This window comes from Melanaphis sacchari, unplaced genomic scaffold (assembly GCF_002803265.2).
Source record: "Melanaphis sacchari strain LSU unplaced genomic scaffold, SCAv2.0 Contig74_pilon_pilon, whole genome shotgun sequence".
Lineage (NCBI taxonomy): Eukaryota > Metazoa > Arthropoda > Insecta > Hemiptera > Aphididae > Melanaphis > Melanaphis sacchari.
Genome location: NW_020271531.1, coordinates 1,008,129 through 1,032,557, shown reverse-complemented (window position 1 = coordinate 1,032,557; position 24,429 = coordinate 1,008,129). Strand labels below are relative to the sequence as shown.

Sequence of the window (24,429 nt, the reverse complement as noted above, 5' to 3'; positions counted from 1 at the left end):
TGTTAATTGAGTTACATGATAATCTGTCCAAGTGAAACATTTTGTATTATTTTGTAATTAAAACAAGAAACCGAAAAAAATTTCTTTTTTTAAATGTTCGATATGTACATACATTTATTTTTGTTTTGAATTTCTATAAAAATGAATATAATATTATAGTACTATTATGCATATGATGAATTCTTAGCAATTTTTAAATTACACATCGTTAATTTTTCATTCAAAATTTTAATATCAAAATATTTTTTAACAACAATATAAAAATTTGTAAATTAATTTATTGTGCATTGCTTATATAATTTAGTTTTATAAATAAATGTGATACGTATGAAAATATAGTGTCACAATTTTAAATGTAATCGAATTGATTATAGAACTATAACTATAATCGTTGATCAAGAGTATAGTATATATGTATGGATAATATAGAGGGTGAAAAACTAAAAAACATAAGGCTTAATTATGTTTGTAATGAAGCAAAACACCATAAACATTATTTAAAATGGCCAACGGTCAATAAGTTTACATAACAAAATAAAAGCGATCGACCTTTCTTCGACAAACTCTTAAAAATACATTATGTGTGTGTAAGGTTTAAGTTAATAAAATAAAATATATTCTGCATTCAAAATAATTTTATAATAGCTTAATAATGTAATACTGTCATGTAAAAACTGATTTACTGCAGTAATTATTTTTTAATTTCCGTTATCGATTTTTAAAGAAATTTACTACACCTTTTATAAATAGATATTATAAATAATTATCCTAATAAAACTGTTCTACTGAAAAAAAAATGTCAATACGTGACGTACATTATAATAAACAACAAAAATCGTTATTAAACCGTTACAAATACGCATCTATAAAATCAAAAATATTTATGGATTATAATTTATAATAACACCTAAAATAAATTTATAAAAGTAAAAATAATTATTATCGTAGCCTTAATGTAAATAAATAAATAATATTATTTTATAATACTATGATACTGTAAGATATAGCACTATACAAAACAATTATCAACTATTGTTAGGTTAATCACATAATAATAAAATAATAAAGTTTTTGCAAGTCAATGTATAAAGTGTACAAATATCATAGTGTCATGTATCTCATTAATCATTTTAAGTCATAAAAAAATAAATATCTTTTCAGAGCAATCACTTATAGAATCGTGCATTTATGTATACCTAACTTTAAAATACTAGTTCAATATTTCATTTTGAATTATTCATAACTGAATAATATTTAAACACGACTTGTAAGTATTGTGTAGTGTCACTAAAATAGTATGTATCTACTATATTATCATATTATACTAAGTGTGAAGTAGAATAATTTATTTTTAATAATTACACTATGATTCGTGATTATGTTTCAAAGAAATATGTTTGATTGTATAACACATTGTTTGGAATAATAAAATTTTAAATAGATCATGATAAATAAGCAATTTAAATTTTGACACTATTGTGTGTGATTAATTGAATGAGTTATCTAATATGGTATAACATATTAATAACCTTCGGCTATTGGAGTTCAAAAATACATTTTTTTAAGGGAGAAAGAGAAGAATTAATCTAGAAATTGGGTGACCTTAACTGCCTAAAAAAAAAGTAATTTCAAAACAAATTATCGCATCCAATAAATTTTAAAGGGCCTTATCACATCCTCTCCCACGATTATACGCCACTATTGGACTGTATTTCCAGTTAGATAAAGTAATGTATACACGAGTTTAGAAAAAAAAGAATATACATCACAAACCTTGTATATCATGAATGTGTCAGCGTATGTGTGACATTCGAAGGTTATTCGTAGGTGTAGGGATAAATAAATTACGAATACAAGAAGTTTATAAGAATGGAAGCATGTTAAAATAAATCACTTAGTGTCTATTGAGGTGAAATTAAAGTTGGTATAAATTGTGGTAAAGGCTTTAATTTTTCGACTAAACGATCGATAAGGTTATAATATGAAAAATTGTATTATTCAAATATAATTAAAGTATGTGTATATTGTATACTGTTCGTGGGTGTGCGTGTATAGTATATCATACAAATATATTTGTAAATATAAGTTGCTAAGATACGTTAAATACAATATCGAGGTAAACAGAATATTTTTATGTACGTTGGCCGCTAAACCATCTTTTAAACCTAGCAAATCGTTTAATAATACCACTTTTTTTAAAAAGGTATTACGGAAAAAATCGAATAGGTTTTAACAGAATTTAAATACCGAACGAATCGATGTGGTAAAAATTTCCGGTTTTATAGCTATATAGGCAAACATTTATACCATTACATTTATTTTTTAAAGCCAATAAAAATGGCTGTTATTCCAAAAGTATTTGTTATTATCATTATTGTATTGTTTCCGGATTACAAAACGCGCTAATCCGACGATAATTCAGTATTATTACCATTGTTAATCTATATATATATATATATATATATACCTCGTTATTATTTAATATTTAACGTATTAATAATTTTAATATAATATGAACTACTTTATTGTTGTGATAATATAGTTGTAGACATATTAATAATAAATGACATAACATGTCCTACGTCAGAATTTCATATTCTATCACCTTGACGACAAATCAACACAGTAGCAGAAAATGTTTGATTTGCATGACATCTTAAAAGAGCCTGTCCGATTTATATACCATGGCCCTTACAATAAGAATAATAATGTACATTATATCCGTTATATTTTTTCTTATCGTAATATTATGTATATTTATTATTTAGTATACGGAGAGTTTAAATTAACAAAAAAAAAAAAAAAATAAAAATAAAAATACATTTATATTAATTACAAATTTTGAAACTCTTAGACGATTTATATATTTAAATTGTATTAAAAATTTAAAAAAATATTAAATTTAATAATTTTTAATATATTTTTTTTTTAAGTTTAAGTTTACTTATTTTTAAATTAACTATTTCAAGAATTATTATTTTTATACAAAAAATAATAATATGTTACATTGGTAAAATAATTATTTAAGGAAAAAAAATTTATTTTATTCTAGATAATTATTTATTGCATTAGAATAATATCAAAGCAAAATTTCCCCTAGCACATTTAGAGTCTTAAGAATTGGGACCTGTCAGTAGCTTAAACAACTAACAATTTTCTACATTTTAATTTTATTATTTGTTTGATAGTATACATAATAAATCAAGTAAATAATGATAAGTAAGATTGTCATTTAAGTATCAACATAAAATATTTCATAATTTACATAGGCCCTTTTAAGCATGCTATTCGTATCCTTTAAGTATACAGTAATACTAGGTGTGATAAAATATAATCCTATTTTTCAAATTAATCGTTATTTACACAACATTTTTTTTTAAATAACACAATCAAAGTAATTTTTCCGGGTAGTGTATGCCACTGGAACTCTATAGGGTTTGGCAATAGATACGCAATACGTACACCACAGCCATCGTTTCTTCGACTTTTAAAAATATACTTCAGATAGGTACTTTGAATGATATTTTTGAGATAAGTCACCATATAATAATCTATGGCATTATTTTTTTATTTTTTTTATTACATTCTTTTAGTGTTTATTTGAAGAAAAAAAAAGAAATTTGAAAAAAAAAAGAAATCACTTGGAGACATATAAGGAGAGCAAGTTGGTTTTGGAACTACAGTAACCTCATATTTTACTAAATATTAATAAAACCAATTCATGTTCAAGTTGTTGATTAAATATTAAGAAAAGAACTTAATGCAGGTTTTACTTCTTCTGCAACTTTTCTAATAGTTCATCAACGGTTGTAGCGAAAAATTCCTTTAACACGTGTTATGTGGTGACATTCGTTTCAGAGTGGTCAGCCGGTTAATTACGGAGTCGTTGCCACAGGGTAACATATATATTTAGTACGTGTTTTTAAACACATAATAATAATATAAACAATAAATTATAAAAGTCATGACTCACTAGTAATGTAACCCGTATGTTTTCAATCGGAATAAACTTGTGTGACATAAAATTATAAATTAATATTATTTAATTATTATGTTGCGACGTGCGTGAGACTACTTTCCCGGACGGTTTTCCGCGAATATCGTATCATTAAAGCCGCCGCCACGCGTCATACAAGACAATAGAAAATGGAAATATTAATAAATTTTATACACACACATATATTATATACGCGAGTAGTAGTAAAACTACGTGCTGGCGGTATTAATATTATAGTTTTTCCTCCTCCTCTTTATTTTTATTTTTTTCCCCCATTCTTTTTCTTACCACCGTCGACAACTGCGTGAGGAATTTCAATAATGGCAGTGGCGGTGGCCCCGGTGCACGATGGTCGATTTCAATTTATATTTTTCGACACTACACGATAAATTCGTCGGGTTCGCTTTTTATTTTATTTTTCATTTATATTTTGTACTGTTCCCCCGTCGGTTTTCGTTTTTCCTCGCGCAGCTACCGTTCTTAAGTTGTTCACCAGAAAATAAAATATGCATATACCAGGTACAATATACTTACACTGTATAGGTGGTACAAACGCCTATATATAATATTATATGGCTCCACGCCATACGTTAGACGTTCCCGCAATATTCCATAAACAATTTGCACGGGTTATGCGATATAACTTTTCTTCATTTCTCTTCTCGGACCCCCATGACTTATATTTATATGTCGCAAAATAATAACATTAATACGAAGTATACAAGAAATGTTTATTATGACATGCGTGTGTGCACACGGTCCTCGTAAACAAACCCCCACTTCAAAAAACGTCCTTTTTGCAAAACTATACTATGAAATTATACTAAGACTGACGCTTCGTAAAATATCTATAACCTCGATAACCCTAACCAATCGACGACCGGACAACATAATAATTCGTTGAGCCGATAAACATTTCACCGGCATTTATTATTGTCGGACCGTCAATATAGTATTCCCGTATATGGAAATCGTTATTTTTGTTAATGACCCGTAACAAATAAGACGTTACACGCTATGCTAATATATTTATATTTATATATAAATAATAAACATTAATGCGATGAGTGATGACATTTCAGTCATAATTTAAATGGCTATATTGTTATTATTCTAATTAAGTTTTTTTTTTTTTTTGTCAGTCTTTCGAGTCACAAACGCGTTTTTATTTTTCATTGTTTTATAATAGCGTTTCTATCTTGAACAAACAAAAATTCTGAATTAAAATTGTATTCAAAGTATTATTATATGCATAGCATGATTTAATTATTGGACTCAATATAATTCTATGCCATTATACCTACTTACACTTATTACACTATTATTACTTATTAATCGATTTTAAGTGTCGAATCACAGTAACAGCACATTACACGAAATTTTTAATTATATTCTATACGATACTTAATGAATAACGATAATTAATATGATAAAGATATTTGCATCATATGCTTCTTGTATATAACCTATTTAAAATTATAGGTAACCGTAATTATTAATTACTCTCAAAAGTATCATTATCTTAACCATAATTTAAGTATTGTTTCTTAAGTTAACATTAGGTTTCTCAAGTGAATAAAATTTTACAATTTAAATTTTAAAAAAGCAATCATTAAAAAATAATATTATTTATCATATTATATTGTTTTAGACTTATTAGTTCTTACTAATATTATTAATATTACTAATTAGTTCTTATTGCAGTAAATGTTGATACACAACAACCCAAATTTTTAACAAATTTAGACTTGTTTATCTAAAAATTTATTCAAACATATTTTCCAGCTGTCATTTCTACTACTTTCTGATATTCCATTACAATACATAGGTAAACGAACTTTAAATCGCTGGCATATATACGATATTTGTGTTATATTGATCATTTTCATCGTGGACTTGTAGAGTATTTATTATACAATCCTATTGCCATAATTTTTAACCACAGAATTATAAATAGTTAAAATTCCAATAATTGTTGAAGTATAATATTATGCATTATGCTTTAGAGTGAATACATGTGATATATAAATGAAAATTCTTAAACATACAATTACTACAAAATGAAATACTTACGGTGGTCTAATAAAATTTTTTTTTGAACCATGTAGTAAATGTGCATCTCTTGAATCCCAGTTGATCAAATTAAAAATAAATTTTCATCATTTTATCGTGGTTTATTAAATCGTTTTGTTATTTACGACTTATCTGAATTCTGAACGTATCATCTTTATAAACTGGATCAGTTATTTCATTTATTTTTTAAATCATACAGAATGTTATATCAATTTTAATTTCTGAACATGAAACAAAATGACATGTTTAATTAAAAATAGGTAGGTAAAACAACAATATTCACGTATGACATATTTTTTTCATACACTTATTTTTATTTCAATTTTCTTTAAACAATAAAGTAGTTTAAAACTTTTCACTATCTAAAAAAGTTTAGGTATGTCACATAAATATATTTTAAAAACACCATTGCAAAATGTTTATAAATGTAAATAAACATAAACATGTAAAACAAATAAAATAAAGTACCTACCTGCATTAAAATGATTGGAATATATTCAAACAAGATTAAAATATAAAATATAAAAAAAATACTTAAATGGCAATGCTTATTGATATTTTGATAATATAATTTTTATGTTATGTATTTATTATTCACATTTATTTTTCAAAATTACATTTCCCATTAATTATTAGAAGTAACATTTAATATAATATGAAAATTAGTTTATGATCCCGGAACTTACTAAAATGTCATATTAAATTGTTTAATATAAATTAGTATTTTCAAATGTATAATTTCTTGCAAATTAAGTATCTGCAAATGGTAGACAACTAGTATATAGTTAATTATTTTAACTTTAGGTTCTTATTAGTATATTAATATTCATTTTATATCATAGTACTATACTATTCATATTTGTAAAATATTTTAAATTATATGCAAATATACCCATGTATAGATACTGTTCACAGTTACTAGTTGTGTTAAACTTCATTGGTTATAGTCTATATAATTTAATATACTATTATAAAACGAAAATTAATTTAACGCATTGATATCACGCAAAATTAGTTCATATTTTATATTTTTTTCTCGAACAAAATATATTTATTTATTAAATTATATTGATACATCAGGAAAACAAAAACCAATAGTATATCTAATTTTGTAAAATTATCGACTACAGCTATCTGATGATTGGATTTAGTTGGCTCACATTTCTGGATTTTATTATTATTATTTTACTATTTTTACTTTCATAATTTAGATAACTGCGTAGATTTTTTCTTGTATTACACCGCTTATACGATATATTATATAAACTAGGTACCCACGCCAAAGTTTCACAGTCTTTCTCGGCTTTTTATTGTGTATTAAGGTGTAATAGAAGATGCAACCCAGGTTCCAGTTTACTGTTATTTGCAGATAAGCAAAAGTTTCCGACTAAATGGTACAGACTAAATTCAAACCGTCGTGATTGGCAGATAGTCCGAATTCTAACGATTTCTTATATAATATGGACCGGTCTGATTATGTTGAGCCGAACGAATTGCCAGCATATACTTTGGTTTTGGTGTAATATAATATATATAGATTTTTTCAATTTCATTATATAGCTGCAGCAGTGCTACATTGGTTGTCTTCAACTATAAGGGCTGCAGCAGAATATACACACACCTAATAAAACAGAAAAATAAATAAACAGAAAACAATTTTTACGATTTTGAAAGGGAACAATAATAAAATTTATATTTTTCAATTCATACGATAAATGCATATGTGTAGATTTATCACGTATACGCTTTAAATGATATACCATTAAAAATACAACACTGTTATAGACTACTTTTAGTGATGTATATATTTATGTTTAATAATATAAAATAATAACTACCCATCTTAAAATATAGTTCGCGACGGCATTTGTCGTTCTATGTGCGTACCGATCACATCATCAAACTAATTTTTTTATTATATACCTATTATTTTTTATTACGTTAAATTTTTGTAAAATAAAATCTGCCAAATAAGAAGTCACAGTTTTTACTACAATAGTTTTTCTTAAAAACATAGTATAAAAAAGTATTAGTCTAAAAGGCTATTATATTATGATTTACACATATTTTTAATTTTAGAAATATAAAGCATTAGAATGATAATAATAATAATTAAAACATCTTTTTTATGATATAATATTATCGTATTTAACCTTAATATTTTTCATTATTTATAAGTAAAATATATACACATGCAATTTTCTCCTGTACCGAGTTCATAAAATAAATATCAAAATAACAATTTATTTAGTGGATTTCATAGGCATATAAGTCATTTTATTATGATAGCTGGTGTGTTTATAAGGAAAATATATTAAAACTACCCACTTTTTACAATCTCTGGCTCACTGCTTATAAGGCAGTGTATTGCTAGTAATTGAATTACTAAAATATTTTAATAAAGTCAGTAGCTATATACATACATAAACAAGATAATATTCGTCTATGTTAAACTTTAAGACACATGCACGTAATAGAACCTGCTTTTCCGAGCCGGAAATTATTTTTTTTTTATTACTTTCCCTGCACATAAATACATACATACATACAACATCCATAATATGCATGGCCGAGATTGTAAACGTAAATATGAGCAAATGCTATGTATTACAAATATTTGTACCTGACAAAAACAGCTAAAGACCACTTGATATGTTTGGTAAATCGAAAATCTGATAGTAATCAATTTAACCAATTTATCTAATCACAGATTATTTGTTTTCTGTGCAAGAATGCTTGATGATGATAAAAATTACTTATAAGATATTGGAGAGTGTTTAAAGCATCGTAAATATATCAATACTAATACAATTTGGAAATAAATCGTATACGAACAATTAATATGAATTGTAATATAATATCAAGAATACTTTTGAAAAATGTATATATTACTTTTAATGTGTTTAACATGTATTTGTTTCTTTACGAATCATTTTACGATATTACTTATATTATTATATCTACAAAATATTTATAGAACTCTGTGTTTTTTATACAAATTATATAGTACAAAAACAACTTAGAAAGAATAAATTCGTTTTGTATTGTTTTCCATCTGCACTTTTAAAATTAAAAATAATGAATTTAACAAAAGTCATTAACAGAAATAGGTTTTATTAAATAATTTAACTTCTACCTATATTATTAAAACACTAATTAACTAAAATCCAGAAATAATAATAACAACAATAAAAACTTTGAAAATAAAATACTTTCTTCCAACTAATGTACAAAATTTTCTTTGCAATCAACTAAATGAAAAATATTAAATAAAAACAATATAAGCCTTTATATCCTAAGCTTCTTAGCAGAAATATTCTGTCACTACGAGGAATATTAGTCAATATACCTGCTGTTTAACTATGAGTAATTGAATAAATCACTAGAAAATGTTCTACTTAAGTATAAAAATATTAAGCCTATGAACAAAAAACATATTAAAATTTAATTAAAAATAAAGTTGTTTCAATATATAATAATATTTTATTTTTATGTTTTATTTTTATAGATGATATTTGTGAGGAATGGCCTCATAACTTTCAGCCAGCTCCCGGATACTGGATAGAATGTTCTCGCCAAAAAATCACTAGTGAAGCAGGATATGTTGAAGAATCTGGATCTGACGAACGTGAGTTAAATAATGGCTCAAATTCAGATGGAGCAGATGGTGCCCAAGAGTATTTTGGAAATAGATATGGACGGCCTCGGGGTTCAGATAGTTTGCTACTAGAGGATGATGAATATTATCCATATGATGATGATTACATTATGCCACCATCCAGGTGCTGTAATTAAATGGGAATATAATGATATATTTATTAACTATTAATTTACTATTTTACAGACCAAAAACTTCAATTGAGGAACAGTGGGAAAAAAATCGATGTTTCGAATTAACTTCTGTAGAACAAGAAACATTTGAAAGGTACTTTTATCAAAAGGAACATTGGAATTATTTCACAAATGATGAAGATTTGGGCCCAATTATCTTAAGTCTTAAACAAGAAACCATTAATGGTCGAGACCAATTTAGGTATATTCCATTTTAATCAATAAATTTGAATAAAAATATATGTATTTAATATTGTTTTTTCTGTACCTAGGATATTGGTCAGAGCAATCAGCTACACAGTTCATGGCTTAATACCAGCATCTTGTGTATTTGCCGATCGCTATAATCGTGAGGAAGTGGTCAGATCTCTAGGTAAAGAGATCAATTTAAATCCACCCTTAGTACTTGGCCAATTACCTGACACAGCCGATGAACTTCTAAAATTAGACCAAGTATTCATGAAATCTGAACTCAAAGTTGGAGTAATATACGTCAAAGAAGGCCAAACCACTGAAGAAGATATATTGGATAACAATGAAAATAGCTTAGCATTTGAAGAATTCCTTGGACTTTTAGGAGAGACCAAAAGACTTTGTGGTATGATAACAAATCAAAAAATAATTATTATAATTTTCTTCATTTATTATATATTTTATAGGGTTTGATAAGTATCGAGGAGGATTAGATACAGTACATGATTTGACTGGGACACATTCTGTTTATACGAATTGGAGAAATATTGAAATAATGTTTCACGTTTCAACTATGTTACCCTATGAAGCACACGATGCACAAAAAGTATCTACAACTCAAAACATTTTTAAATTAATTGTAAAATTATAAAAATTATATTCTATCATTTACAGTTACAAAGAAAAAGACATATTGGTAATGATATTGTGTGCGTTGTATTCCTTGAAGCTGATGATACCCGATTTTCACCAGCATGTATAAAATCACATTTCCTTCATACTTTTATATTGGTCAGAGTAAGTCCGAGAATTCGAAGAAAAACAGAAAGGACTAAATACGAAGTAAATAAATTATTAAATTATTAACCGTTATTGAATTGAATATTATCATTAAAAAATATTTTTCCAAGGTATCTGTTGTAACTAGAGATGAAGTTGGGGCTTATAAACCATATCTTTGGGAACAATCGGTTTTCGAAGAAAAGGATATGTTTAGAGAATGGATCTTAACAAAGATTGTAAATGGCGAACGAGCTAGTTATTCAGCACCAAAATTTGCTAGAATGCAAGAACGTACTCGTAGCCAAATGCTTGAAGATATTGTTGCCAATTTACAAAATCATTGTGAGACTGGTCAAATACCTAAACCATACAGGCAAGAAAAAGTTATATTACTAACATTATTGTAATGTATTAAACATTGCTATAAAATTTTTCAGGAGAGGTTCATGGAGACCAATAGGGCATATGAGGCCATCCAGTCCATTACTCGATTCGGTTAGAGATCGATTTGAAGACTACGATACTCTTGCTAAAGATTTTACAAAATTCTTCATAAACTCCGAATCAAATGCATCTATAAATGGTCATTTGTTTGATGTAGTATTTTTAGTAGGTCAAAGTAAACAGAAAACGAAGTTTATTGGTGTACGAGCAATTTTAGGTGTAAGAAGTCGGTATGTATCATGCTAAAAAGATCATTTTTAAGTAATTTAAAACAATTTAAACATTAAAATTTTAATCTGATATTATGTCATGTCCAACAGAGTATTCCAAGAAATGTTATACGGCATTTCCACCGGTTTTGGATCTCCTCAAATGCCGGTTGCTGAACTATTAGCCCGAGGTCTTCCTAGTTTACCTTCTCAACAACACCAAAAAGCAAAAAGTAGTAACTTTTTACAAGTTCCGGATATAGAAACACCAAGGTTAGTATATTCTTAAAATTTAGCTACATTTTCCAATAAAAATATTCACAAATAATAATTTAAAAAAATATTAATAAAAACATTTTTAAGGGCCAAAAGTGTTCCTAGCTCCCCGATGATGCGAAGAGCTATTTCCAGAATAGGAACGATTACTGCTGGATGGAGTAAGTCAATAAGAAAACAACAAAATCTGTCAGCTGATGATAAAAAGAAATGGGCTTCTTCTCAAGATTTCAGCCGTAAATAGATTTATACGGCTAAAGTCTGAAGTGCTGAAATAATTTTAACAAATATTTAATTTTCAGATAAAGAAAAAGAAAAGGACAAAGAAAAGGAGAAAGAAAGGTTAGCTCAGTTGTCCGTACCTAAAGTAAGTGTTTGTCCAAATAACGGAGGGGACAAGATTGATCGAGCAAAACTCAATCAAATCGAGGTAATATAATAATAATAAATGTCCACTCGCCTAATAATTATTCTCTTATAAAATAAATAACTGTATTTGCTCATAAGTTTTCAATCATCGAATTTGATCCCGACACATTTCGAATATTACTGGATTACTTACATACGAGCTCTTGTAAAATCACTTGTGCTAATGTCCCCGGGCTAATATGTGCAGCTGAACACTATGACTTGCCAGAACTCTTACAGGCGTGTTTCCATCATACAAAACAGCATTTAAGGGTAGATGTGGTAAGTAAACTTTTCTTAAATGAGCATTTTCTTTACCCATCATAACTATAAATTGGTTTCAGATATGCTTAATGTTAAACAGTTTGGAAAATTACGTATGGAGGTACAATTCAGCAGTGGAATTAGTTAATTTGATATTTACTTACATCGAACAAAACGCATTAAGGGTATTTTTTTATTTTTTTTTAACATATCCATAGTATTATCTATATATAATATACATATAATTTATTTTTATCTCGGTGGATATATGTCTAGGTTTTAAATCACTGTGATTTTCTTACGCTTTCCGAGTCACTGGTACAGCAGATAATGTGTAGACCACTCGAAGTGTCTGAAATTCGAAAGTTCCAGGCAATGATAAAATGGGCAACCAATAAGAGCCAGACAAAAACCAACGCCAAAGAAGAATTTCATCATATCATGACAAGGCTGAAAAAAGATATTAATCTGGTTAAAATTGCACCCAACGATCTCATAAATGTAAATAAAATATTATTGTGTGTAGAAATAGTACCTAAGCAAAATTTCAAAAAAATAATTGTTTTAGATCGTGTTACCTACGCGAACTGTCGATAATCAAGACATTCTGAGCACACTGTGTAAGCAAGCTGGTACCGGGGAGTACAAAATCGAAAAGACTGTATTCGAGAGGCTCAGCAGACATAGGTCTGATTGGGACCACGTCGAGCCTTATCTATAAATAAAAAATCATTTTGAAAAGAAGACCACTAATAATAATAAAAAAATTTAGTTTTTACAAAGAAATGTATGTTTTGTGATTAGTTTAAGATTTATTATACAAACATGATGTTTTGTTATCATATCGCTGTGAGATTTTTATCTTTCACATAATAATTGCTATTAATAATAATAAAATAATAATAAATAAATACATACATAAATTACTAATTAAATATATTATAAATTAAAGTTATTAATAATAATAATAATTTAAGAAACAATCAAGTTTTCAACTGTTTATTTTCAAGTTTATAACTTATGTGTATATTTTAAATTGCATGGTATCTATGTCGTATGATTTTCGTAAAACAATATGATAATATTATATTATATAACAATTATAATAATAAAAATAATCTAAACCATATAAACGTATAATTAGAGTGTGAAGTGTTAACGTTCATATTATATATGTGTAAATAATTTGTTTATGGTAACTATAATACGTATACCCGATAATTCAGTGTGTGCTTTTCAGACAGTTTTAATTTAACTTCTACTTTATTATACTCAAAATATAGATCAAATGAATCAATAATTAATATACTGAAACCATTGATCAGCATTATAACAATTAGATTTAAGTCAGTCAACGTTTTACTCGCCAAACTCTCAGTAACGACAATATAATATGCATGTTTTTACAATACTCTAAAATCTCATCGGTTATAATACGACGTTTTATTTATCTCATAAGCCTAATTAGACTTATGCGCCGAATTAATTTCCACAATAGCGTGTTCACAACTGATTATTTAAAAAAATGTCTACTGGCCGAAAATTCGATTCAAAATAATAGCACTATTAATACCTTTTTTACGTGTTGAAATTATTCTATAAAAAAAATGTCCTGTAGGTATGTTTTAATGCAAAATTCGGATTTTTTTTCACAAAGATAAACTCTCTTTAAAGGTGCTCTCAATAAATTATTATGGTAACTCTCACTTCAATAACAGATCTTACAGACAATAAATGAAATAAAATTTAAAAAAGTTATCAACAATTTCTACGCGTTGTCGTCTCACACCACATTTGACATTAAACCACACATCTGATACATTTTACGCATTATAAGTCAATAACCCTAAAACAATAAATATCGTATTTAACCCAAAGTTATTATTATTCATTTTTAAGCAATATAACATTATTCTCTAAGTTGTCTCTATGCAGAACATTAAAAATTAAAATAATCATAATTTGTATTAATATCAAATCACGTTTGTGAAAATAAAAAATTGTGCTACGTACCTGATTAAACTTATGATTTTCACTAAAAATATTAAATAAATAAATAATAAAAATAATAAAATTATTATTGCTTCCACAAAACGATCAAAATTATGAGTTTCGAAAAAATGTATCCAAATATTCAGCAATTAAATTTAATAATTTCCACTCTTTGTTTTTTGATCTATTTTATTTTATAAAAAAGTACTTATGTTATCATTATCAATATTTTTTTTTTTTTTTTTAATAAATATTTAGACATTTTATGGTTTTATTTTTTTTTTTATGTTTAAATGGAATATGGTGTTAAGTTTTAAAAATTTTTATTAAGCGCATTGTTGTCGCACACTTGTTTTTTACTGTGATTGTATCAGAATTCAGGGACATAAAATATTATTCTGTATAAAAAATAATTAATAAATAACAACGCCAAGACAAAATGAAAAAAATACTCGAAATAGATAATGTTGGTGTTTTTGGTGTTTGTAAACTTTTGCATTATGTAACAAATTATAATATATGTGTATTATAAAATGTATATGTATAATATATATATATATATTTATATATATTATACACGTATAATATATATTTTTAGAATAGTTACATTGTTATAATAATGTTTTTAATGTCAACCCTTCGCGTGATGAATTTCATATAAACAAAATGTTCACCAAAAATGTGTGATGCCTGCCTATTGTTGGAGCATATTACAGTTATTATATTATTGTAAAATGTATGTATGTTTTTTTTTTTTTTTTTGTTTTGACGAACGTGAAAATAAATAAAACGTTTCATACAATATTTTAACGGAAGTAATTTGTATTTATATTAAAAATAAAAACTAACCACTACATGAAAATAAACTTCATAAACTTAATATTCCAATACAATTATTTTTATGTAGGTAAGACAAATAACAATGGAAAATTCAGAAACTCAAAACTAGTAGCATTTGCATATTTTTTTACTGAGACTTGAAATTACAGCAGGGTAATCTACAAATATATTTCATACTTAAAGGAGTTCATAAACGAAAAACGTTAGTGCTCTTTTTCATACTTCCTAGTTTTTTTGTATTTTTCAATTAATGCCGCCGTAATTTATGATTACACATCAAACATTTTGTTTTACAGCCGCTTTGCTGTTGTACACATGCCAAGGTAAATGTTAAGTAAATTATTTCTGTACATTTTTATGTGATTGCTTTCGGATAAAATTATTGGTATTTTTTTTTTAAATACCAACTGATTATCGTTTGTTAATTTTTTATCTGATACAGCACCTTACATGATAAATCGAATGTAAAAAGCGCTTAAATCACTGTACACAAAAATTATCCAAGTTGCATGTTGTTGAGCATGTGGAGGGAAATATTAATTCATCAGTTAAGTTTTATAAATAGGGCTTGAATTTATATGCAACAGTATATTTTTTTTTACAACTTCTGATTATTGCTTTTGTAAGTAATGTCCGCGAATAACCTTAAGATGAGATAAACAGTGGTGATTTTATTTTGCATATTTTGGACAAAATACATATATAGGTATTATTGCATATTTTGAATAAAATTAATATTATTGCCTATTTCGACTGTAAAACGTGAAAAATGTATATTTTATGGTATATTCCGTTGCTAGACGTTTTTAGCATACGACAGTATGTATTGATGCTGTTCAAAAATACCTATTGAAGGTACGATTATGCTTATATTAAGGTCTAACAAAAGATCGTTCAGTTTTGAAAATTTGTTTTGTGTAATACATTTCATTAGCGTGAATAGTTAAGAATATTATTTAATTAATTTTAAAACGTATGATTTTTTTAAGTGTATATTTTATATTTTTTGGCGTATATAATATTAATTGCATATTTTTAATAAGCCAAATACATATATTAACATTTTTTATTACATATAAATCCTAACCCTAGTTATAAAACAGTTTTTAACTAAGTAACAATTCGTTTTAATTATTTCAATTCTGTAGTTTCGCATTATATATTATGTTAACATAGAGCACATAGATAAATGCATTAAAGTTTATTTCTTTGCATTTTTGAATTTTTTTATTTTACACTATAGAGCAAATTTAATTATTTTAAAGTATTACAAGTCTCAACTACCCTGATTTATATATGTATGTGTATACAATACATAATAAAATTAGATAATTCTTAAGTTTACGTTCCATCTATTTTCTTATTATGTTTAATACGATCACATAAAACTACCAAACTAAACACTATAAATAAAATAATACCCTATTTTAAACATGTACATCTATATCAAATACCAAAGTGCTCAGTATAAAATATGTATTATAATATTTATAACAAATTATTTATCACCTTACAAAATACATAAAAAATTAAAAATTAAAACAAGTAAAATACATTATAAAATAAGTATATATTTTTATTCAATTTATGTAAGGCAAACAGATATGCTTAATTTGAATCAAATAACAAATCATAATTATCTAATATATATGAAAACAACTCTGAGCACAAACCTATAAATATCTATTTCTAATGATATTAATTCATCATTTAATTATATTACTATTAGTACATTAGTACTATATATTTCTACATACATAATGCGGTTTACCAATTTTTATAAAAAAACATTAAGCATATAATAATTATTATAATATTGTATCTATTGATATTCCTTGAAAAATATGGACAGTATTGTGGTTAAATTGTAATAAAATACTCAAAATTAGTCCAAAAATGTGTAAAGAAAATATTAATATAAATAGTGTTGGAATTTTTTGAACTTTTTCATATAATATGTATTGAATTATAATAAAATAACGTACATCTTTTGTAGAAGCAAATCGTTATTACGGTTTGAATATTTAATTTCGTCAAAATTTAAATTTTAAACGATTACACTTAATTACCAATCCTGACTATTTATTTTCAAAACAACAAATTCTAAAAATATATTACATTTCCAAAGATTCTGGCTTATAAATAATAATCTCATTATACTAGATAAATTGAAAATTTAAATAAAGTTAAAATAAAGCATTTAAAATTACTATAAGTAACTTAAAAATAGATACACTATTTTAAAATTTGTATTTCTTGAAAAACTAATATGTATATTTTGTGAAAGTAAATCTCTACTGTTTTTCTTTTTTAAATTATAAAAAAAAAATTAAATTGATTTTGTCAAAAACAAATTTCTTATAAATTTCTCAAGTTTTTCAATTATTTTTTTATTTTTGTTTTTCTGATTTTTATAAAAATTAATTTTTACTTATGACCTCCACAATACCAATTTTTTATCGAAAAATAGCCATAAATATTAAATATATGCATATTTTTTCTACTTCAAAAAGTGATAAATGATGTTGAATAATAATAAACATCATCAAAAATTACACATGTTACTACAAAATCAATATTTGCATCGCTTATCTCAGAATCGGGGCAGTATTCGGAAAAGGACTACAGTTCTAGTATTATTATAAAAATTCTCAATGGAAGCAGAAAATTGATATTGATGCATGTAATCATTAATTATTGTAGTGTATTAAGTAAGTGAATAGGTTCTATGAATATCAACGTATACAACATAAAAATAAGATACGTCAAAATAGTTCTTATTTAACTTAATAAATTTATAATAGAAAAAATTATAATTTTATATTATTACTATGTACATACATCAATATTTAATTGCAATACGCTATACATAATTGCAGCTTAAATATTTTTTTTATCAACTCTTTTATATTAATGTATGTCTTATTAAAAACTATTATTTGTTCTATTGATAAAGGCTACCACATAACTATTTTAGCACAACAATTGAAATTATACATATACATTTATAGATAAGGAAACATTTTACTAAACTAATACCATACACTGTCTATACATGAATCATGATAATCCATTAATAATCATTATAATGATATTGAATTATTTAACCAAGGTGATTTCATAATGTCTGAATCAAATAGAGTAAAATCATAATTATCTGGGTAATTTCATGTGAATTAATTTCTATATTCTAAATTATATATCAATTTTTAATAAAGGTTGAGTGAAACAATAAAACTATTAGTATTATTTCATAGTATACCGAGTGATACATTTAACACAAGATACTCATTATTTCTAAACCTATCAACGTTTTTTAAAATAATTTTTAGATTATTTTAAGTCATTAAAAAACAACGTTTTTCTTAAAACTATATTATAATATATTAATTGTTTTTATCATTTACAAAGATAAAATGATAGTAAGATAATAATTGTTTTCCAATTATGTTGTTTTGAGACAACTGAAAATCGTTTAAAATAGATATTTTCAAAAACGTGTTTTCGTGTTATCTTGCAACTCTTACGTTAAATGGATTACTCCGTTTTAGTATAGTATAAGTGTAAGTGTATTTGCCTATACTCTAATCCTTTTAAAAACTTAAGTAAAACAATACAATCCTAAACAAATATCTAACTGGCTTAAAACAATGTAAGTTGCATGGTGATTTTTATGTCTGTAAAATTCTCGAACGATTGGGGAAATGATTGAATTCAATTTCAAAAACAATATTGACTGTTTTTTCAATCAAAATAATGTTTTAATGGCATCTCGTTCAATCGTAATATTATAATAATATATAAATATTATTTTCACGACAAAAAACATCATCAATACTATTGCAGACAATAAAATATAGACGGAAAAGATCAGGTAGGGTAACTATCATAAAAAGTTGCTTCAAGGAAGTCCCTTTGGATGTCATCGTCGGGTTACTGAACCGGACGTCTGTATCACGGACGTGATCCATTGCACGTGATTGGCCACGTTGGCGTATATGCCGTACTTGCTGTGCCGGCCACAGCCGTAGCCAAAACTTGTGATACCCACCACAGTCCACCGGCCACGGATGTTGCACAATAGTGGCCCACCCGAGTCACCCGTACATGTGTCAGACCGACCGTCTCTGTACCCCGCGCAGAACATATTGTCGGTGATCTGATAACGCCTGTACGCAGCTCGACACGTCCGCTGACCAACGATCGGAACCTACGGACAGCAATATACGTACATAACATAATTGTCAATATTACATACTGTATTATATATTTATATGTTATATATCACAGTTTTTATATTTTAAGCATATGCATCTGAATATCTAATTAAATCAAATTAAATTGATCAAATCGAATTACTTTTTGGGGCAGTAAAAATGCTTCGATTTTCAAAAATGGAGAGAGGGGACGGTTTCTGAAAGAAAGTCGTAAATATTTAGTACCTCGGGGAGAGGAGAGAATTAAAAGTAAAAATTTCTTAAGAGCAATAATCGTACCTAATATGTTATGATCGGGAAAAACTAAAAACAAAGTTATGAAAAACATGGAGATTTTTACACAAATCCCTTTTTTGACAAAATTAAATTTATTTTTGGAGTAGATAACTCAAAAACGAATAACTGCAGACACTTGAAATGTTCACAAAATGTTTATGTTTTCATTTCAATTATCAGATAAAATGTTCAAGATATTTTAACTCTGAGTTATTTAACGGTATATGACAAATATTTCATTTTTTTTTATTTTTTTTTTTCTATAATTGTTGATAAAAAAATTATACTCGGTCAAAATTCTTAAAAACTTAATACAAAATTACGCTTAAATATTTCATACTGAAACCAAAAAATCTAATAAATTTATTAAGTTAATATTTTTTTAGAAACATTTTAAGTCATTTTTTTTTTTTTTTTAATAATATGCATTTAAATTATGAATCTATATTTTCTATTAAACGATATTTATAGAAAGATAAAATTAAATTTCGAGTTATATAAATGTTTATAATATGTTATTAATATATAGTATTATAATAATTAAATACTACATCATCCAAGGAAAAAATATATCAACCTACCGTAATACTAAAAATAATATAAACAGCTTTAATAGCTATATAAAAAAAAAAAAAAACATATTACATTATAGTATACATAGTGACATCATATGTTGACAGATTATTTACGCTCAGAATCATTTTTCAAGTAAAATAAGATATCATTGAGTTCAAATTTAATATACCCATATTATAGTGACTTATCGATATCTAATGTACAGCAAAAGTTTACTAACTTGCCTACCTTTTTTAGTATAATTCTTTAGATCTGAAAATAAGGATTATATAATATATGGTAATTGAGAAAAAACATAATATTTTAAGAGCCGACCTCAACTGTTCAAAATGGTTCATCACAACTAACCAAAACTACCAAAATATATACTAATTCATCATCTTTTAAAACTTACTGATCACTGATCAGTAATTCATTTTATTCATACTTTTCATACCTAAAATAAAAACTGGGCTGTTTAACTATGATTACTGTTTACCTATGATGCATAAACATATTTTTATAAATTAAACATAAAAATTACTTGGAAATGTCTCATGCGAGATGATTGAATATTACAAAAATTTACAGCTAGATTGATGAGCAATTATCTAAATTCTAAACCTTTTTTTATAAATTCTATGGTGAAAGTTATGAAATAATTTAATCGATTAAACTTTGTAACAACTACATTTTTTCAGCAAGTATAACATATTTTTAATACTTATATTGTCAGTTATTGATAGATATAAATACTTTATAACTTAGCTAAACCTTTATGTAAGTATGAAACACAATACACAAATGTTGTTTACTTTTTTGATACGAATGATACGATAACCATTAATTATTAATACTATATTAACTCGCAGTTAACTTTATTATCTACTTAGAAACAGTATTAAACTACATACCTTAGCTTCTCGAAGTATTTTAGATCCATAAGAATCTTGCGATTTCACTTTTCCCCATCCAATAACTACGCACATTTTAGGTTTCCGTTTCCACCGTTGAAAATCAGAGGACGGAAGACAAGCTGGCTGCAAGTTTAATCTACCATCTGTTACTAAATCCAAGGTACGTAATTTTAACAAAGCCATATCATTATCAATTGTATTTGGATTGTATCTGGGATGTATTATAATACGATCAACCTATAATTGTTATAAAAATAACTATTGTTACTTCATTTCTCATACAGCAATTATTAAAAAATCCTAAATACCATTTATTATTATAAAATGTGTAATAGTATGTATGTTGTACATATTATGGATATTGCATATAATACATTATTTATACAATATACACAACATAGTTCCATACCCTTAATCTGACTTCATCGCCTTCATACACAGATAAATCGTATTCTTTTAACACCACGAATAATTTTTGTCTAGAACAGTGTGCAGCTGTGAGCACCCAACCGGGAGCTATGAGGGTACCGCCACAAATTACTTCCTAAAAGTGTGAAAACGCTTAATGTAATGAATGATATGAACGATATTATTTATTTTATAATCATCATACCAGAAATCCATTTAACACTGCAACTTGCCAAGGCCAATGAAATTTTCCAGATTCTTGACCTCCCATTATTTTAATTAAAAACCTAGGAGTCTTGTAACCAAGATTAGTAGCGGAAGCAACATCAACACCACATGTAAAATTCACGGACACACCATACTCATCACCTAAAATTACAATGCAAAATTGTCATTCAATTAATAAACATATCAGCTATATGAAAATAATTTATAACCTTTGTTCGAGATACTTGAATTGACCTGTTTGTAGTAATTCTTCACGAGCCCCAGGCATCTCGAACCAGTCATAAAACAATATGATGATTCGGTAATAACGTTCGATCCACAAATGTTCGACCTTAAACAATATCTGAACAAGCGCTGTATGCAAATTACTTAAATACAGTTTGTTACAAGCAAGATACCAGAGCGAGAGTACCACTAGTGGCATCATCACCCCCCCCCCCCCCCCCCCCCCCCCCCCCTTTCACCACCAAACTTTTTTTTTTTTATTAAAATAACGTTTATTGATATGTACAATCTATACTATTTGTACAATAAGTAAATTTGAGGGAGGGATGACAGTAATGGGTTGGTGAAAAGGGGAGCTAACAGTAGAGCCGCCTATAGGTACCTACATGAAAACTTTTGAATAATATTAATAATATTATTATTATATATATTTTCTCCACATTCATAATATTTTTCATAATAGATATTTATTTAAATTTATTTTTATTCCTAATATTCGTTGAAAATTCTAAATGTTTCATATTGGAAAAATATTATTCAATAATTTATATTTATGACATGCTTCGAGTACAAAAAATAAGAATAACATTCCTATAACCTAATCGTGAACACTACAATACTAACTTTTTTCTAACTGTAATACATCTATCCGAACACGAACTCCAATCCGACCAATCCGAGTAGACAATTTTCCTGTGGCGTTGTCTCTGATTGTAAACCAAATTCACCGTTCTATCCTGCATGATCAATAAATAGTTACCCCTATTATAGCCAATCGAATTTCACAGTATAAATAAGTATATTATTATCCAAAATTGATAAATTGTCAAATCAACAATTGATTATAACCACGCTTATAATAAAACATAGTAGAAACATTTACATCTTTGAACGGTATCAGTCCATTATACTTGTTTATAGAACTTACTGACAATAATAATGGTAATTGAGAGCCGTCAGCCAAATACCGCATCGCAGTGACTCGAGAATAATCGTTTAAGTCATTGGATAGTCGCATATCCTAAAGTTTATAAACACATAAACCAAACCTCATTACAATAAAGGACTCTTTAATAACTAAATTTATCGCAGGATAAACGAGACATAATACATTTTAATCGTGTGACGGCACTTACCTTGAGCTGTGTAAATAATATAAACCAACACAAACGAAATTTAAACATGCTTGTCCCGTCAACCGATACGTCGAATAGATTGGAAACAAATCTTTTTAATCTGTTCATTCAAATGAAAACCAAACCCCTTCTCTTCACTTACCTAAATCGAAACGTGTACGTATATGGAGTGTTCTGGTTTCCCTTTATGTAATATTATTATTATTGCTAATTTATACCAGTCGGTTTTGGCAAGCTCATTATCATTATTGCTGTACACAACACACATGCCCATTTTGGAGATAGGGTAACGTGTAATTATGCCCGAATACCGTGAAAACTCATCGATTGTTATTTACACACGATTATCGTAATTATTACTATTACTATTATTATTACTGTTATTATTAACGAATCCTAGTTCTATCGCAGCGTTCGATCGATTCGATCTGATACTGAAATGTATAATGTGTTTTATATACTGTCTTAAACGTATAGCTAAAATATTAAACATATACATTTTATAATATACAGAATACAGATATATAGATATTTGTATGCATATGGAAAATTTAAGTAAGTTTCCGTAGATTACATCAATCACAGTGATTATGGATAATAATATTATTTTTATATTCATTAATGCGAGTGTTCTGTGTATCGGACGTGTTCCATTTACACAGGGATAATTTATATAGAACACTTTACAAACGAAAAAACATTTAATTTAATGGACTAACTGCAGGTTTTGTTAACTTGGAGTGTTTTTTAATCAAGATAGGACATACAAAATTTATGTGGTTTTCTATAAGTGACTGTGAACATCAGATAATCAAATAATTTATGATAGTCTCTTATTTTATGTATTATATATTAAACTTAACACAATATAATATAACGATATATTTTTGGAACGTTTAAAATTGAATCATGACAGAATTTAATAAATATAAATACTAGTTATTACTTACTTATTGAGAAATGAAAATTAATTTTTGTAAAAATATTTTCATAATAATTGCTTTAAATTAATTTGACCCATAACAAAAATTATATTCTTAGCAAAACCTTTGTTTCATTTGTCATTCAACACGTCAATTCTAAAATTGTCATAGTAAATATTTTTTCTTTAAGTTTTTAAGTCTAATATAACTAAAACATAAAAACATTATAACATAC

General features: G+C 26.4%; 2 protein-coding genes across 3 annotated transcripts in view; one reads left to right on the top strand and one right to left on the bottom strand.

Annotated features, from left to right (window-relative positions):
• LOC112601038 overlaps window positions 1-13,379 on the top strand; it is a 256,787-nt gene extending 243,408 nt beyond the window's left edge. The window contains exons 12-25 of one of the 2 annotated variants that reach the window (XM_025348438.1): window positions 9,579-9,852; window positions 9,915-10,103; window positions 10,174-10,499; window positions 10,561-10,700; window positions 10,769-10,936; window positions 11,005-11,249; window positions 11,314-11,550; window positions 11,641-11,802; window positions 11,893-12,041; window positions 12,108-12,235; window positions 12,313-12,495; window positions 12,558-12,662; window positions 12,754-12,978; window positions 13,046-13,379. In XM_025348438.1, the coding sequence (XP_025204223.1) occupies window positions 9,579-9,852; window positions 9,915-10,103; window positions 10,174-10,499; window positions 10,561-10,700; window positions 10,769-10,936; window positions 11,005-11,249; window positions 11,314-11,550; window positions 11,641-11,802; window positions 11,893-12,041; window positions 12,108-12,235; window positions 12,313-12,495; window positions 12,558-12,662; window positions 12,754-12,978; window positions 13,046-13,198 (2,684 nt within the window). In that variant the 3' untranslated portion in view covers window positions 13,199-13,379. The remainder of the gene's footprint in view (window positions 1-9,578; window positions 9,853-9,914; window positions 10,104-10,173; window positions 10,500-10,560; window positions 10,701-10,768; window positions 10,937-11,004; window positions 11,250-11,313; window positions 11,551-11,640; window positions 11,803-11,892; window positions 12,042-12,107; window positions 12,236-12,312; window positions 12,496-12,557; window positions 12,663-12,753; window positions 12,979-13,045) is intronic. The other variant, XM_025348437.1, reaches the window with a different exon arrangement.
• A 5,439-nt stretch (window positions 13,380-18,818) lies between these two features.
• LOC112601053 (trypsin-like) lies at window positions 18,819-24,082 on the bottom strand. Its single transcript, XM_025348463.1, has 8 exons — window positions 23,272-24,082; window positions 23,064-23,156; window positions 22,760-22,872; window positions 22,120-22,253; window positions 21,888-22,051; window positions 21,684-21,818; window positions 21,272-21,511; window positions 18,819-19,519 (listed from the first exon to the last, which is right to left on the bottom strand). The coding sequence occupies exons 1-8, from the start codon at window positions 23,377-23,379 to the stop codon at window positions 19,232-19,234; spliced, it is 1,275 nt and encodes a 424-aa protein (XP_025204248.1). The 5' UTR covers window positions 23,380-24,082; the 3' UTR covers window positions 18,819-19,231.
• Between the last annotated feature and the right edge of the window lie 347 nt (window positions 24,083-24,429).